Source organism: Emydura macquarii, unplaced genomic scaffold, assembly GCF_026122565.2.
Source record: "Emydura macquarii macquarii isolate MOO-44397 ecotype Brisbane River unplaced genomic scaffold, CSIRO-AGI_Emac_v2 contig_2184, whole genome shotgun sequence".
Classification (NCBI taxonomy): Eukaryota; Metazoa; Chordata; order Testudines; family Chelidae; genus Emydura; species Emydura macquarii.
Genome location: NW_027132321.1, coordinates 1,140,740 through 1,156,365, shown reverse-complemented (window position 1 = coordinate 1,156,365; position 15,626 = coordinate 1,140,740). Strand labels below are relative to the sequence as shown.

The 15,626-nt window shown below is 44.5% G+C and overlaps 1 protein-coding gene across 2 annotated transcripts in view; it reads left to right on the top strand.

Annotated features, from left to right (window-relative positions):
- Window positions 1–12,328: 12,328 nt before the first annotated feature.
- MAGI3 (membrane associated guanylate kinase, WW and PDZ domain containing 3) overlaps window positions 12,329–15,626 on the top strand; it is a 153,829-nt gene continuing 150,531 nt past the window's right edge. For both annotated transcript variants that reach the window (XM_067558774.1, XM_067558775.1), the window contains exon 1: window positions 12,329–12,699. In XM_067558774.1, the coding sequence (XP_067414875.1) occupies window positions 12,369–12,699 (331 nt within the window). In that variant the 5' untranslated portion in view covers window positions 12,329–12,368. The remainder of the gene's footprint in view (window positions 12,700–15,626) is intronic.

Sequence of the window (15,626 nt, the reverse complement as noted above, 5' to 3'; positions counted from 1 at the left end):
TGTTCCTGCCTTAAGATGAAGTCAATTCCATCTGTGTTCATTATTTAGTTTCTTGTACTAAAATGCAAATTAATTTAAGCTGACTGTGTAAGCAGCTTATTTAAATATGAGGTGTAATTACTGCTGGGGCTGTGAAACACTTTCCTTAAAAAGTTTTATGAGGTATTTTATGTTACTATTACTTTCTGTGGTGTGTATATCTGGATTTTATTGTGAATGTTAGCCTGAAATAGCCTAGCTTGTTAGCAGGGGTTGAGTCTGTTGGGGAAGGATTAAATGCATTCTGCCGACTCACTAAGGAAGATGGCTTGTAACTTCTTTCAGATATGAAGGAGGAGAGACCAGCACACTGGAGAGAGTGGATATAGAGTGCGAGTTGAGCAAGAAGGAAGGAAGGGACCCCAGAAGCAGCCAAGCCTGCAAGAGAAGACCACGCTGAATGTAATGTTAATTTCTTTATTAGTAAAGCCAGCCCCCAGGCACGGAAAGAGTTTGACTCTACCCAGTCTTTGGACCATGTTTTAAATCAGGCTAGCTACTTCTTATAAATGCTATACTGTTAATTACTGTAGTGGGGCAACGTAACACTTGTACAGTATTAAAAAGTAGGATACGTTAAACTCTACCTATGGTTGTCAAAAGCAAATTCCCTCTCCTGATAAAATGCAATAATGCACTTTTTCCCCACTCATTAGTTTCATTTACAGTAGTTTTACTGGACTTGTTTTAGTTTACTTGTCCTCGCAGGACAAGAAATTGATTTCTAGAAATAAAGTAAATCAATTGGCATATTATAATTTATAGCTCAAACCTTTTTCTCCATTGTCAGTCTCCTCTTCCAGTTCCATCTGTCTAACTGGAGGGGATTGGATGCTGAGCTGCTCAGCTCTGTGCAACTGGCTAAAATCCATCTCTGGTCACTAGTGACAGAAAATGGTTTCTCTCTGAAGAGAAGACCACCTGTGATAGTCCAGTAATTACCTGAAGGTTCCATCAGGAGCCAAAGCCTGCAGAAGTGGTAGGCAGCTATTATCAGAGTGGGTGGGTGGGTCTGGACTCAGAACAGACTTTTCTTTTGGTATTCATAAGGAAGCTTGATTCTATACCGAAGTATAACTTTTGTAGCTCTGCTTTGTGATCTTATCTGCTCCTCTAAATGCTAATTTAGAGGGACTAAACTAAAAAACCCCACAAACTATTGAATTTAACAACGGAAAATTTAATAAATCCCTGAGCACACCAATGTTAACATTGTACTAAAGAACTCATTTTACATCCAGGCCAAGAGTTACGGCTGTCCTCAGTCTTGTTGGTTTGACTAATTTAAGTTGTTGCAGGTCTGTTTTTAGAGGTAGTATATGTAATAGGAACTTCATCACGATTTTTATTTGCTTGCTAGATAAAAGAAGGGTTTCTAAGAGTGAGTCCAACTCCAACCTAGCTGTATCATGAACAGCAATAATAGTTTCTCTCTGCTACCTCATAACCTCTATTCATGGATTGTACTAAGAATTTCTCAACTGATAGTCACCCACCTGAAATAGGACAGTAAACGTCATATCCCAAGTGCAGTCATCCTCTATTTTTCAATCCATAAAAAGATAAGTACTTTCTCTCTACATATTAATAATTTAATGCGTTATAACAGCAATAAAGAACCAGGGCAAAATTCATTCCTGGTGTATGCAGGAGCTACTCCATTAACTTAATGGAAGCTTACCTGCTTTTATTCCAGGGCTGGATTTAGCTCTTGGTCTCTAAGTATTTTCAAATTAAGACAGAGCTCAAGAGAATGTCAAGAAATATGAACAGTGTCAGATACAGAATTTATAAAAAGCTTTGCCAAAATGTGTAGTGAGGGGAAAAATCCCACTTCAATAGCCTCTGTTGTGTTTCCTGTATCAGGAAAGACTAACCCACTGCAACACGACCTCCATTTTACAGTGGATAAACTCCAAAACCTCAGAAATATAGATTTCATTTTAATGCAAAACAGTTAGTTTTTCAGCATGTTCTATTACATATGAAATACACAGAATTGATGGATGTTCAGCTTCCACTCCTGCATCAACTTTTACTCCAGAAACCATCATGTTGTATTGTAACATGATAGAGTTTAAAATCCTTATTATGTATCAGTTGAAAGTCTGTCAAATATCTGAAAACACACAACCACTGGATTTCATTATGGATCTCAGAGGGTGCTCTTTGAGTTGTAGTTGCCTGAACAACATAGGAGGCTGAGGCAACAGCATTTGGGGGGTAGAAATGGGTCTGTAACATAAGCCCCCATCCAAAGAACCCTCACGCTATAAAAACTTCTGGATCTGCATGGAAACTTTCCAACATGGGCCCAGCGCTACTTGAGAGTACTGAGACCCGCCATATATGAACTGGTAGAGCTCGCCTCACCTGTGCTGTGCACTAGCTTGTCCTCCTTGCTATTGCTGACGCAGCCTGAAATACCAGAAATACATTCTCACAACGGCTTGACATATGTGGATAGAATAAGAGGAACTGCACATGTATTGATGGGAAAAGAGAATAAGAAGTGATATGATGAAAACCTTAAAGATGTCTGAAAGGTATCGGGGTTGAGCGAGGCAAATATCTGTGGAATGGTCCTATTGGGTCAGATCAATGGTCCATCTAGCCCAGCCCAATATCCTGTCTTCCAACAGTGGCTGGTGCCAGATGCTTCAGGGGAACTAAACTGAACAGGCCAATTCATCATGAGATCCATCCATTGTTGTCCAGTCCCAACCTCTGGCAATCAGACGTTTAGGGACACCCAGAACAAGGGATTCCCTTGTTCCCTGACCATCTTGGTTAGTAGCCATTGAGGGACCTATTCTCCTTCTCAGGATGGTGCAGGCAAGGAGAACCAGGACTGAGAGGAAATTGCGTAAGGGAAAATTAACAAGCTGAGATCAGGAAAGTTTTTTATTAAGAGTAAGAACATGCACTGGTCTCCTGAAGGTAGCCTTGGAAGTGCCTATACCCTGCCTGTAAATATTCAGAAGCAGGCTAGAGAAGGTATTCATGAGTATTTAGTATAATCCTCTGCAGAGAGAGTGCGACAGAGCGTGTGAGGCACCAGATGATTTACAAGGTTGTTTTCACCTATATAACTTAAGAGTTGTCTAAAAACACACTTTCATTTTGCCTCGGGTGAGCAAGGGAGGAGAATCACATTACTGGCCCATTCTAGTTATGGCTATTCTGATTCCAGAGCATTCCTATACCACGGGGAGGGGTTAATGTAAAGCCCTAAATGCAGTAGACAAATAATTCTGTGATAGCTGTGTGTGTTTACTAAACAGATTGTCTTTTAGCTTGTATTTGAAATTGTCAGACAGCACCCATATGGTGCCAGTCGCTGCACCTTTCTAGTAATTTGTTCTTAAAATAATTAAGGGTGCATGCAGGGAATTGTTTTCACAAAACACTAAGAAGTCAAGGGGCTTGACAGCTGAAATATATTGCTCAGGAACTGTAATGTAAGGCACCTCTGTGCTCAATGGGCTTTAGGGTAATTGAGGAGATTTAAGGGAATGATTATCTCCATCGCCCTGTGCCTTGTGCAGTCATTTATGCCACCTCCAAGTGGGTGTGCATAAGATGCAGTTGGGAAAACTGAGACACAGAGGGGATGTGACTCTGCCAAGGACTCGCAGCGATTCAGTGACAGAACCAGAGTAGCACCTTGACACGCTGACTCCCAATCCAGTGCGCTTACTACTAGAGGACACTCCTGGTCCTCAGAGACTTTGGATACTTACCGCATCCTATGAACATGTATGAACTGTTGTTGTTGTTTGTTGTTTACAAGGTGCCCAAAAGTGTGCTATGCACTTGCTTGTTTTACAGTGTGGGAAGAAGGACGTGGTTCTATGAGGCAGAATTGACGCTGTTCTTGCTTGTTTTAGGTGTCCGCATGCCATGGTGACGTGTGTAATAAACACACAGATTTACTCAGCAGCTTTTGCGACTACAAGGTATGGGTTGATGCTAATATAGTCTGTTGGGTGTGATGCCTTTTCAATTCCTGTATGATGATTCTAGACACCACAGCTTAGTCAGTCCAAGTTGACACAGATCTTTATTAAGACTTAGGTTTATTTTCTCTGCTCTCTTACACTTGATTAAAATCCCCTGGTAAGATCTTGTGGCAGCACATCATATAATGTAAGCTACTTTGTGTTGCACTTAAGTTTGCCTTCAAATAACTGTATCCTGTTCAGTGTTGAAACATATAATTCCAGAAAAGTATGTCAGCAGAATAGCAAGTGCCTCTCTTTGAACCACCCTCCTCCACCTGTGACTAGTTCAGGCTTCCGTAGGGGCACTCCACTTACCGAATAATGAGACATAATGCCTCAGTAAGTGAAAAACTGAGAATGCATTTCTTCTGCCATTTCCTTCTTAAGTCTCTCTCAGGCCTGCTGGCAGCTATTCCGGGCCCAGGCAGAGCTAGAAAGGGAGGGGTGAGGTTTACGACCATGGGCAGCAGATGAAGCTTCTCCGGCGTCCCACCTCTTCTGCACACAGCCTGCTCAAAGTTACATCCCTCCCCACCACCACCCTGCTCCGTCCCCCTCCTCTCTTCCACACATCTCCTTCCCCCAGGTGGCAAGCAACAGCGGGGGTCAGAATGGGGAGGAGGGATGCGGCAGGGATCAAGCGGGGAAGAGAGTGTGAAAGGGGGAGAGGGATGTGGCAGTGAGCTGGCTGGATGAAGGAGGGGGTGGGGCCTGGGGTGGAGTGGCAGTGGATTGTGGGCGGGGCCGTGGGGGCAAGAGAGGATGGGGAGCTAGCCTCCCCGAGGGGAAGCTTCATCCTGCCCATGGCCTCGGCCCTTTTAAAATCACTGGGTCCCTGGGCAGTTGCCCCCTTTGCCACCCCCCCTCCATTGGCAGACCTGAAGTCTCTAACATCCTGGTATCTCTTTAGACTGTTATCAGTTAGCGTCATAGGCCAGGTCTACACTATAAACTTAAATCGGTATAACTACATCACGCAGTCGTGTGAAAAATCAGTTATACCGACCTAACCCCCCGGCCCCCACATCTAGAGAATGCTATGTCAATGGCAGGGCTTCTCCTGTCAACATAGCTGATGTGTTTCATGGAGGTGGATTAATTGCACGATGGGAGAAGCTCTCTTGTCGGGGTAGTAGTGTCTTTACTGAAGTGCTACAGCAGTACCAGTGCAGTTCTGCCACGGCAGCATCTTAAGTGTAGACTTGCCCGTAGTATTTATCCATACCCCCCATTCTTCCTGACATTTTAACTGTGTTGTGGGTGGCCCGTTGACCTCTGTAGATCATGCAGAGAAGATGTCATAAATCTACAGACAACAGTCCTACCCTGGTGTAACCTCTTTTCATTTTGTGCGTAGTGTTTTTTGTTGTTGTTCTAATTAGATTCCATTCTCCACAAGTATCCAGAATTAATGCCCATGTTTTCATGCAATCCATTGAAACATGCAATTTTAAAGGTTTCTTCGTTTTCTTTTCTGGAGGTCCAGTCTTCCTTCTTACCTAAGAAGGAAACATATTAGTCTGGATGTCTTTGAAGTTAAAGCTGCATTTTTTTCCCTGCATGGCTTGTGCAGCGATACAGAAGTGCAAATGCAGCAGACTAAAGCTTGCAGAGTTTCCTCATAATTTCCTCCATCAGGGAGTGAGATTTGACACCCCCCTCCCCCCCAGCAGAAGAAGCCAGGGGATTTACTCTCTAAACCCACTGGATCCCTACAGATCCACCTGAAACTTGTGGAGAAGAGGGACAAATGGCAGAGAGGATTCACCAGAATAAGGGATTATTGGTGCGCGGGCCCTTGCCTAAGCAGTGTTCTTTGTCTCAGTATGACCTCTGCAGCCAAATCACATAGCCAGGGACTTCTCCATTATTGCCACTCTCTCCTTTCCTCCCGCCACTCTTTGTGAGGTAGGGGTCGGGGGGGGGCATGGAGGAGGAATTATTCCTTTAAATCCTTTTAGAAAACTGTAATTTGAGCCTGATCCTGCAAGGTGTTGGGCACCCATACCTCAGTGGGCTGTGAGGATGCCAGCACCTTGCAGGACTGGGCCTTTTAAAGGGAGATTTCAAGCTAAGTAATCTTCATGGACCTGTTTCAGGATCTTGTACTATGCCAACTGGAGCTGATGGGAGCTTTCCCATTGACTTTGGGAGCAGAATAGACCCTGTCTGTGTTCTTATTGCCATGTGCTGTTATGCTATGGCATGCCACATTAATTTTTCTCAGAAGCATACCAGAACTTCTCTTTAGAAGTGTTCTACACCAGGAAAGTAATTTTCCACTTGTCCTAATGGAACACCCAAATTCCCTCTTCCTTCTCTCTGAAATTAACCTGTCCTTAATATTTAGATATTTATTCTTATGATACACTTTTTTAATGTTTGGATTGCCTTTGAACCTTAATTGTGCAATAAACAAACTTTGTTTCCCCACCTACCAAAGTTTCATTGACGTGAACCTGGTTCTTCCTTTAGTTAGATACTAGTGAAGGCTTGAGATCTTATTTTTGTGTGATAGCTTAAGAAAGATTGCAGGAGCCAATGTGTGTAATGCACATAGAACTGGATACATTTCTCAGCTTTGATCGAGCTTTGAGATTTCAAACATTAGAACTCAGTAAATACATAATGCTTCACACCCCAGTACATTGTTAGTTGGTTGTAAAGAACACATCCCTTCTGGTTATCTGTAGGAAAGCTCAAATACTTTGCATGTTTGCAAGCTGAAATAAGTAAATCAGAAGATGAGGAATGAAAAGTGAGCATATACTCACTGTCAGCATGGCACAAATTAGAATTAAAGTTGTCAGCCAGTTCTCTGAATAGGCTTAAAAGTTTTCATTATAGCAGTGAAGCTGAATTCATGCATACTTCAGGAAAGCTATTATAGTATCAGAGACAGATTTGTTGAGAACATTGGTCTAGAATAAAGGCTTTTGGCTGAAATGTTGACCTGTCTTTATGGGTACATATAAGTAGAACAAAGTTTTGTTCATTCAACAATCTGAAATCACTGAATTCTTTCCGAATATATTTAGGTATAAGTCTCTGTTAGGGATTTATACACCAAAAGTCTTATGTGGCAAATCTCTTCACAGATTACGGAAACCGACACAGATTACACTAATATGTCCAGAATTTAGCCACTGAATAAAACTCAAAATCATGCCCTAATTTTTTTTAAATGTTAGGCTGTTTGGTTTGTTTATATAATATTTTTTCTCTCTCAACTTGGACAAAGGAATTAGACCAGACAGTTTTACTTGGTCCTTATAATCACAAAAATGAAAAAACTAGGCAAAAAGATCAAGTCAAAAGTGAGAATTAAAATCTGCATGGATTAAAGTCAGTATGGGAGCTACTTATATCATATAAGAGTAAATGTTGCTAGCTCCCATGATGTTCATTTGTTAATTTTTCTTAAAGCCCTGGGAATTCACCAGAATCTCAGTTTTAGGGTTTTTGGTTTGTTTGATTTGGGTTTTTTTAAAGTAAGTTTCCAGGCTTCATGGTTGTGTAGCTCAACTTCAAAATGTGAACCCTAAAGTCACAAAACCCAAAAGTCATATTAAAAAACTCTAAACGTATTTTTATATCTAATAACTTTTAAGTCAATCCATGATTTTTTGCAGGCCTGATGGGGTGGGTGGTGTGTGTGTGTGTGTGTGTGTGTGTGTGTGTGTGTGTGTGTGTGTGTGTGTGTTAAACATTTGGGGTTGGCAGTTCTGCAATCATAGATGGCTTGCATACCCCTAAACAAAAAAGGAAAGCAGGACACCAAGGGAAAAGCCCTCTGATATAGCTAATTAGCAGTGTCCAGGTGAAACTGAATGCCCATAACTGCAAGATAATGCACACTGGAATGAATAATTTAACAGCAATTTTAATTTAGAGGAAAAAGATTTAGGTGTCATTGTGGACAACTCGTATACGCTTTAAATGACACTGAATGCAGTGAGCTAAATCCATCCCTGGTGTAACTTCATTAACCTCAAAGGAGTTACACCATAAATGTATTTGGATTAATGTGATCAGCCAGTAACCAATTAATGTCTCCCTAGTTCAGGGGTTCTCAGTTTTTTCTGGCCCCTCCCCTCCCTTGAAAATATTTCATGCTGTGATGACTCACCCAAAAAAGTGATGACCCCTCCCATGCCATGTTACCCTTACCTCTGCGCTACATGTGGGGGTGGTGCTGCCTTTAGAGCACCCGGCCAGCAGCTGCTGCTGTCTGGCCATGCAGCTCTGAAGGGCTCTGACTGTCAGCCATGCATAGGTCTAACAGCCACAGCCAGGGCATGCGTGGCAGGCTGACAACTTGCGACCTCCCCCCCATAATGACGTCGCAACACCTTGAGGGGTCCTGACCCCCAGTTTGAGAACCCCTACCCTAGTTACTCATGCACATTTTAGACTACGTTATTGCCCCACTGCAAGCAGCTCTTCTGAGTGCAACTAACTTTTCTGCAGATTCCCTGTTTTTGGTAATAGTTACCATGTGAACTGGCTATGTGGGCCTGTGTAGAGGTTTGTAAGCCTCTGGAAACAATAGAAAAGTACTATGTATACATTTGTTGTGAGCATAGTTCATAGCCACTTCTGAAAGATTAGCCATTTTCTAAACCCACTCCGTTATTGAAATGGAAAAAGAGTTCAAAGCTGTTACTGCTAATAGTCTCTCTAGTGCAAACTGATGTGAATATCAGGACATATAGTTCATGAGTCGGTCAGTGAAACAAAACAACATTGTTTTATAGTACAGTGCATGGACCTTTTGGAATCTTTAGCTACCTGTTTTTCCTGTTTCATTGTATACAAAGGAATGTAAGTGTTTGAGGAATGTAAGGTCACACCCCTTTATGTTTGCAAACAATGGTATTACTACACCCTCATGGTAGTCAAAGTTGAATTACAGTGTGTACACTTAAGCACAATCACTTTTAAAGATAGTTAGATTCCTACATCTCAGAGTTGAACGGGGACTTTCATGTAGTCAGCCTAAAGGCAAAGCTACTATTTTCAAGTAAGGAAACAAATGCTCTTAAAATGTTTTAGACAGTGAGAGATTTACAATGAAAAATATACTTTCTAATGAAGAGAAAAAAAACAAATAAATTAAAGGGGGGGAGGTGTGTGTGCAACACCATTGTGAAATTGTGAACTAGCAGACTTTCAAGTCCCTGGATAATAAAACGTATTTTGAGTTAGCCTCACAAACAGCGGTTGTTACTAGTCCTTGTCATTGCTGTAAAGTCAAATGCTCCCAAACTTTGACTCTAAGAACTTGCCGTCTTAAGGTCCTGGTCCTGCAAATACTTGTGTATTTTCTTAGCTTTAAGCATGTGATTAGTTACAGTGAAGTTAGCATATCCATAAGTGCCCATAAAATTGAGACCTAAATGGTAGAGAGAGAAGATAAATATTACAGACTTGTAAAGGGGAATGGCTTTTGGTGAGGGGGCATTTATATATTTATAAATGCATCTAAACAAGCTGAGTGAGCTACTAAATGGCCAGGAACTAAAGAAATTCTACTATTGGGCAAGGATGCAAGAATATTTAGAGAAGTTAGATTTATTCAATTGGCCAGATAAAATTCATCCTAGGGTCTTTAGGGAACTAGTAGAAGCAATCTTGGAATGGTTAGCGATTATCTTTGAGAACTTCTGAGGATGGGTGAGATCCCAAAGGACTGGAGGAGGGCAAACATAGCACCTAGCTTTGCAAAAGGGAACAAAGAGGACCTGGGGAATTATAGACCAGTCAGCCTAACTTGAAAACCTAGAAAGATGCTGGAACAAATTAATAAACAATCAGTTTGTGAGCACCTGAATAATAATAGGATTATAAGTAATAGCCAACATGAACTTGGTAAGAACAAATCATGCCACACTGACCTAATTTCCTTCTTTGAGAGGCTTGCGGACCACGTGGATGGGGGGAAGCAGTAAATGTGATCTATCTTGATTTTTAGTAAGGCTTTTCACATGCTCACATGACATTCTCATAAGCAAACTAGGGAAATGTGATCTAGATTAAATTATAAGGTGAGTGCACAACTGATTGAATATCGTTTTTCAAAGAGTAGTTAATGGTCTACTGTCAAAGTGTGTGTGTCAGTCACTTGGGGTCCTCCAAGGGTCTGTCCTGGGTCCAATACTAGTCAATATTTTCAGTAATGACTTGGATAATGTAAAGGAGAGTGGGCTTATAAAATTTGTGGATGATCCCAAGCTGGGAGGGGTTGCAAGTCTTTTGGAGGAGGACAGCATGAGAATTCAAAACAACTTTGACAAATGAGAGAATTGGTCTGAAATCGACAAGATTAAATTCAATAAAGAGAAGTGCAAACTACTACACTTGTAATTGTGCATTTGATTTTAATTCTAAAAGAGGGAAAAACTGGCTAGATGGTGGTAGTAGGGATTACAAATTGAGTATGAGCCACCAATGTGATGCAGTTGTGAAAAGGGCTACTATCATTCAAAGGTGTAGTATGTAATACACAGGAGCTAATAATTATCCTGTTGTACTTGGCACTGGTGAGGTCACTGCTGGAGTACTGTATCCAATTTTGGGCACCACACTTTAGGAAAGATGTGGATAAACTGGACAGAATCTAGAGGAAAGCAAAAAATGATAAAAGGTGTAGAAAACCTATGAGGAAAGAGTTAAAAAAACAAACAAACAAACAAAAAAACCCAAAACAAAGGGGCGTGTTTAGACTCCGGGTAGACCTGCTAAGTCTTTTCTTGAGTCTTTAAATATATTACAAAGAGGACTGTGATCAATTGTTCTTCTGTACCTTCAGTTGATGTGGAGAACATAAGAACAACCATAAGTGGTCAGACCAAAGGTCTATCTAGTCCAGCATCCTGTCTTCCAATTGTGGCCAATGCCAGGTGCTTCAGAGGGAATGAATAGAACAGGTCGTCATCAAGTGATCCATCCCATCGCCCATTTTCAGCTTCTGACAAACAGCAATCCCTGCCTGTCCTGGTTAATAGTCATTGGTGGACCTAGAACAACAAGTAAGTGGCTTACTTTGCAGCAAGGGTGATTTAGGTTAGATATTAGGGAAAAGTTTCTAACTATAAAGGTTAGCTAACTCCTGGCAGTCTCCTGTAGAAAGGAGTGGAATCTTCATCCCTGGAGGCTTTTAAGAACAGGTTCAACAACTATGGGTCAGGGCTGATCCACATGGTCTTGCTTCATGCAGGGTCTCAACTAAGTTATCTCTTGAAGTCCCTTCTCGCCCTACATTTCTATTCTAACGGGTACAGTTAACTGCAAGTCTGCTGCGTATGCCTAAGTTGTACATAGTCATATACACGTCCAAGGAAAAGAACTGCAGAACCCTGTAGAGGTGGCTGGATTTAGAAAGTCTGTCCTAGGCGGCAGCAGCAGCAGTAATCTGTGTTTCAGACAGGGCTTTGTCCTCACCTCAGGTGTGAAAGGAGAGGGCAGCCACAGGTGCTAGCTGAGGACATTGGGTAGGGGGGACAGAAGGGGGGGTAGACAGACAGACACCAGGGGGGACAAATGGGTGGGGGGAAAAGAGAAAGAGAGGGGGGTGGTATCTACATCTGCAGGGCCGGAGTGCAGGAGGCAGTGGGAGAGAGAGGTGCCCAGGAGCGGTGGGGAGGGATGGACAGACAGACAGACAGACAGACCGACCGACCGACCAGGAGGAACAAAGGTAGGGCGGCGGTGGCTGGACAGACAGGGTGGTGAATGCTGCAGTCAGGAGGACAGACAGACAGCGGTTGGGAAGGAGGGAGAGCAGTGTGGCTGGATGGACGGACGGACGGACAGGCAGGGCTGAGGTAGAGCGGCTGCACCCCGAGAAGCAGGGTGGGGGGCCAGACAGTCCATAGCAGGGAGAGGGGCAGGGCCAGGGACGGGTAGGAAGAGCCGCTGAGACAGACAGCTGTGGGGGGTGGGACAGACAGCCTGACACCGCGGCCAGCTGTGGAACGCCAGCCAGCCAGTCAGTTCTGCCTGTGACGTCACCGTGACTGCACTCCACCCCCCTTTCCCCCCAGGGGCGGGGCTTTCGGGCGGCGTGGGGGCGGGGCCCAGGCGGGAGGGGGCGGGGCCGTGCCGCCGCCGCCGCCTGAGTGAGGGGCGGGGCCGGGCGCCAGTCGGGAGCAGCGGCGCGGCGGCAGCCGCATTCGGAGGCGAGGCGCGGCGCGGCGCGAGGCTGGGCGGCGGCGGGCGGGAGGGCGCGCGGCCCTGTGAGGCGAGCACCCACCCCGCAGCCGGGCGCGGCGGCGCGGCTTGGCGCGGCGCGGCCCGGCCCGGCCCGGCCCCCCATGGTGCGGCATGTCGAAGACGCTGCGGAAGAAGCGGCACTGGCTGAGCAAGGTGCAGGAGTGCGCCGTGTCCTGGGGGCCGCCGCCGCCCGCCGGGGCGCCCGACCCCGACCTGCTGCGCGGCGGCGCCGAGCACGGCGAGTTCCCCTACCTGGGGGGCCGCCTGCTGCTGGGCGGCGGCGGCGGGTCCGGCCCCGTGCTGCTCTCCGGGAAGCCCCCCGGCCCCGGGGACGTGCTGCTGGAAGTGAACGGCACCCCCGTCAGCGGCCTCACCCACCGCGACACGCTGGCCGTCATCCGCCACTTCAGGGAGCCCGTGCGCCTCAAGACGGTGCGCCCAGGTGAGCCCGACCGGACCGGACCCGCCCCGCCCCGGGGACCTGCCGGGACGGGGCCCCCTCGCTGTGCCCGCCGCGCTCCTGCCCTGGCTCGAGCCTGGCCCGGTCTCTGGGACCTGCCTGGGCCCGCCTTGGCCCCCGGCCCGGCCCGCCTTGGCCCCCGGCCCGCTGCCCCTCCGTCCTGGGGCGCAGCTGGCCTCGCCACATCCCCTCCGCTCCGCTCCGCTCCGCTCCGCTCCGGCGGGTTGGCTACACTGAGCCCCGTCTTCCTCGGGCCGTGCTTGCCCCCGTCTCTCCCCCTCCTCCCCTGCCCGGGCTGCTGCAGGATCCTGCTGCTCTTTCGCCACTCGTGGGGCTGGCTGGAGTCGGCCGGCGCCGGCCTTTCCTCCACCTGCAGCACTTCACAGCTTATGTAACTGCTCCGGCTCCGTCCCCCGCTGGACCCTGCTCCCAGCCCGGCAGCGGGGCAGTGCCTGCTTTCCTAGACCCTGGTTTAGTCCCTGTCCGCTGCCGGCTAGTCGCACTGGCAGAATAATCTCCACTCCCATGGGATGGATCCTTTCGGCAGAGCCAGGCAGTTCTGTAGCAAGTTATTCGGTGTGCACATTCCTTGCAGCCTGTGCTGCCCTTCACGGAGTTTCTTCCTCTTTTTTTTTTTTTTTTTGCAGTCTACAGCAGATGGTTTGGCATAGTTGTCATTAGCAAAGTATTCGGTATAACCAGTACAATTCAAGTCCCTAATAATTTTGTAGTTGAAAATATTTGACTGGCTTCATCACTGCTTATCATTTTATCATCAGTAGATGAGGTTTATTTTGCGCAGCGATTCTGAGGTGATTGCATTTCCTAGAGGGGATCGGTTATCTTTATGTCCATTGTAATCTGATGTATGTTGTGTTGCATTGTTACTTGGACTTTTAAAGCATTTATTTCTCAAAAATTCCATGAACACTGTTGCTGGATTTTTTCCATTCTATCTCAAGCTGGGGAAGGAGAGCAGTTTTTGCATCTGTCTGTTTCTATCTTGGGAGAACTCCCTGGGATAAATCTTTGTTATTGTAACTGAAGTTTGTGGTTGAGCAAACATGTTCTCACATGGTCTGTCTATCCATGGTATAGGCTCTGCAGCTTTCTTAGGAGAACAGTGGAACAGATTCATGTTAAACTAAGCTTCCAGCTTGTTTGGTTTTTAGTTCTACAGAAGTCTTTCTAATGTAGTGTTGGAATGAGTAACTTGTATTTGACTTTCTGTTCCAAATTCACTGTTTTATCCATGGTACAGTGCTCCCTCTCCAAAGCACACTTACGTTTTGTGAGTGGAGTTTATAGGAAATGTGTGTTTTGAGAGCACATGGCACTCTTAGAGAGAAAGTAGGGGAATTAGTGTCAGTAAAGGCTATCACTCAGACCAGTAGTTGGTTTATTATAAAATCGGTTGGTTGTGGAAAATCAGCACTTTTGTGTGGCAGGAGTCAGGCGGGTCTATAACGGGTAGAGCTGGAGGTGTTTGTTGCAAAGGATCTTCCTTTCAAAATTGAGGGAGAGAGGATAAAACAACACATGGAATTCCAACATTTACTGTATGTAGCCTTCCCCTTTTATGAAAATAAAGTAAGATTTATCCTTTACAGAATACTAGTCCTGACATACCTGCTTAAAAAAATGCCCTGTTGTCTTACCACTGAAACTAAATCCTCATGGAAGACTTCAGCCCTGTGGTAAAGAATGGCCTTCCAACAGGGATCTTTTATAGTTTCAGCATTGTAATTTTGCTCTTTTGTTCTGTGTAAATTATTTCCACTTCTGTCTGTCCACGGATGAATCAGTATTCTGCCGTGTTTTGAATGAAGCAAGATCAACTATTGTAATTCTTCTGAACACTTGTATGACATAAAGAATACTTTTTTCACTCCCAAATATGTGACGTGTGTGTGAATTATACATCATGTTGCTTCTCAATTTCAAAAAGTGTCTGCTGCAGCTATGCGTGGCATCTGAGAGGAATAGCCTTCCTTTCCAGTGGGTATTTTTAAATACATTGATGATCTGTGTTTGGCCTGGTCACATTCTTAGTGGATTAGCATCTGTATAATTGTAAAATGCAATAATGATATATATTTAAATTCTCTCCATCTCCCCTTTTGTAAAGCTAAATGAAGAATCTCAAAAAAGATCTGAAATTAAGAACATGTATTGGCTATTTGTAAAATATTGAAAAGGGCTAGGCATATAATAGCAGATGTTAGGGCAAGCAGGAGATTATGTACTGTTCTAATTAATTTTGGACTTTGTATGTAATATGAATGCAGAATTTAAGGGGCGTGCTACTTTTTTATTTTCCTTTTATCTGAGATTTACATGGGAAGTGAGAGAGGGGTTTTTTTGCCAGTTTTTCATTAAACTATTGTCAGGTGTACTAAGCACCCTGCCTTTTGTCTGTATTGAACAGCAGCTCTAGAGCACTACACAGCAAGTTATAATAGCAGAGTTTAACCTTGGGGTAAGATGGTTTTGAGGTAGAGATTTATTCTCATGCTTATAATTATATATGAATATATAGGAATGTAGGGTATGTCTGTATCGATCTGGGTGGAATTCATGACAGAGAATCACTTGCAGTGAAGCAGAATTTAAAGGAACTCTTGGATAAGTGATTGGATTAATTTCTGATCACCTTTTAGAGTCCCTTACCCTACCAGACCTTTCTGTTTTGGGTGTAATATGACATGTGACCATAGTTGGGGACTGTGATTTCAGTGTGAGTTACTCATACTCTGTTTAAGTCCCAGTGTCACAAAGCCAGGAAATGGAATCTCTGCAAGCTATCTCCATAGTAATGTACAGTGCTAACTTAAAAAGGGTTAAATCTCTGTTGTTGAATGGTATCTTAGCTTTGTCTAAGTTCAGAACCAATTACAATGATGCTGTTT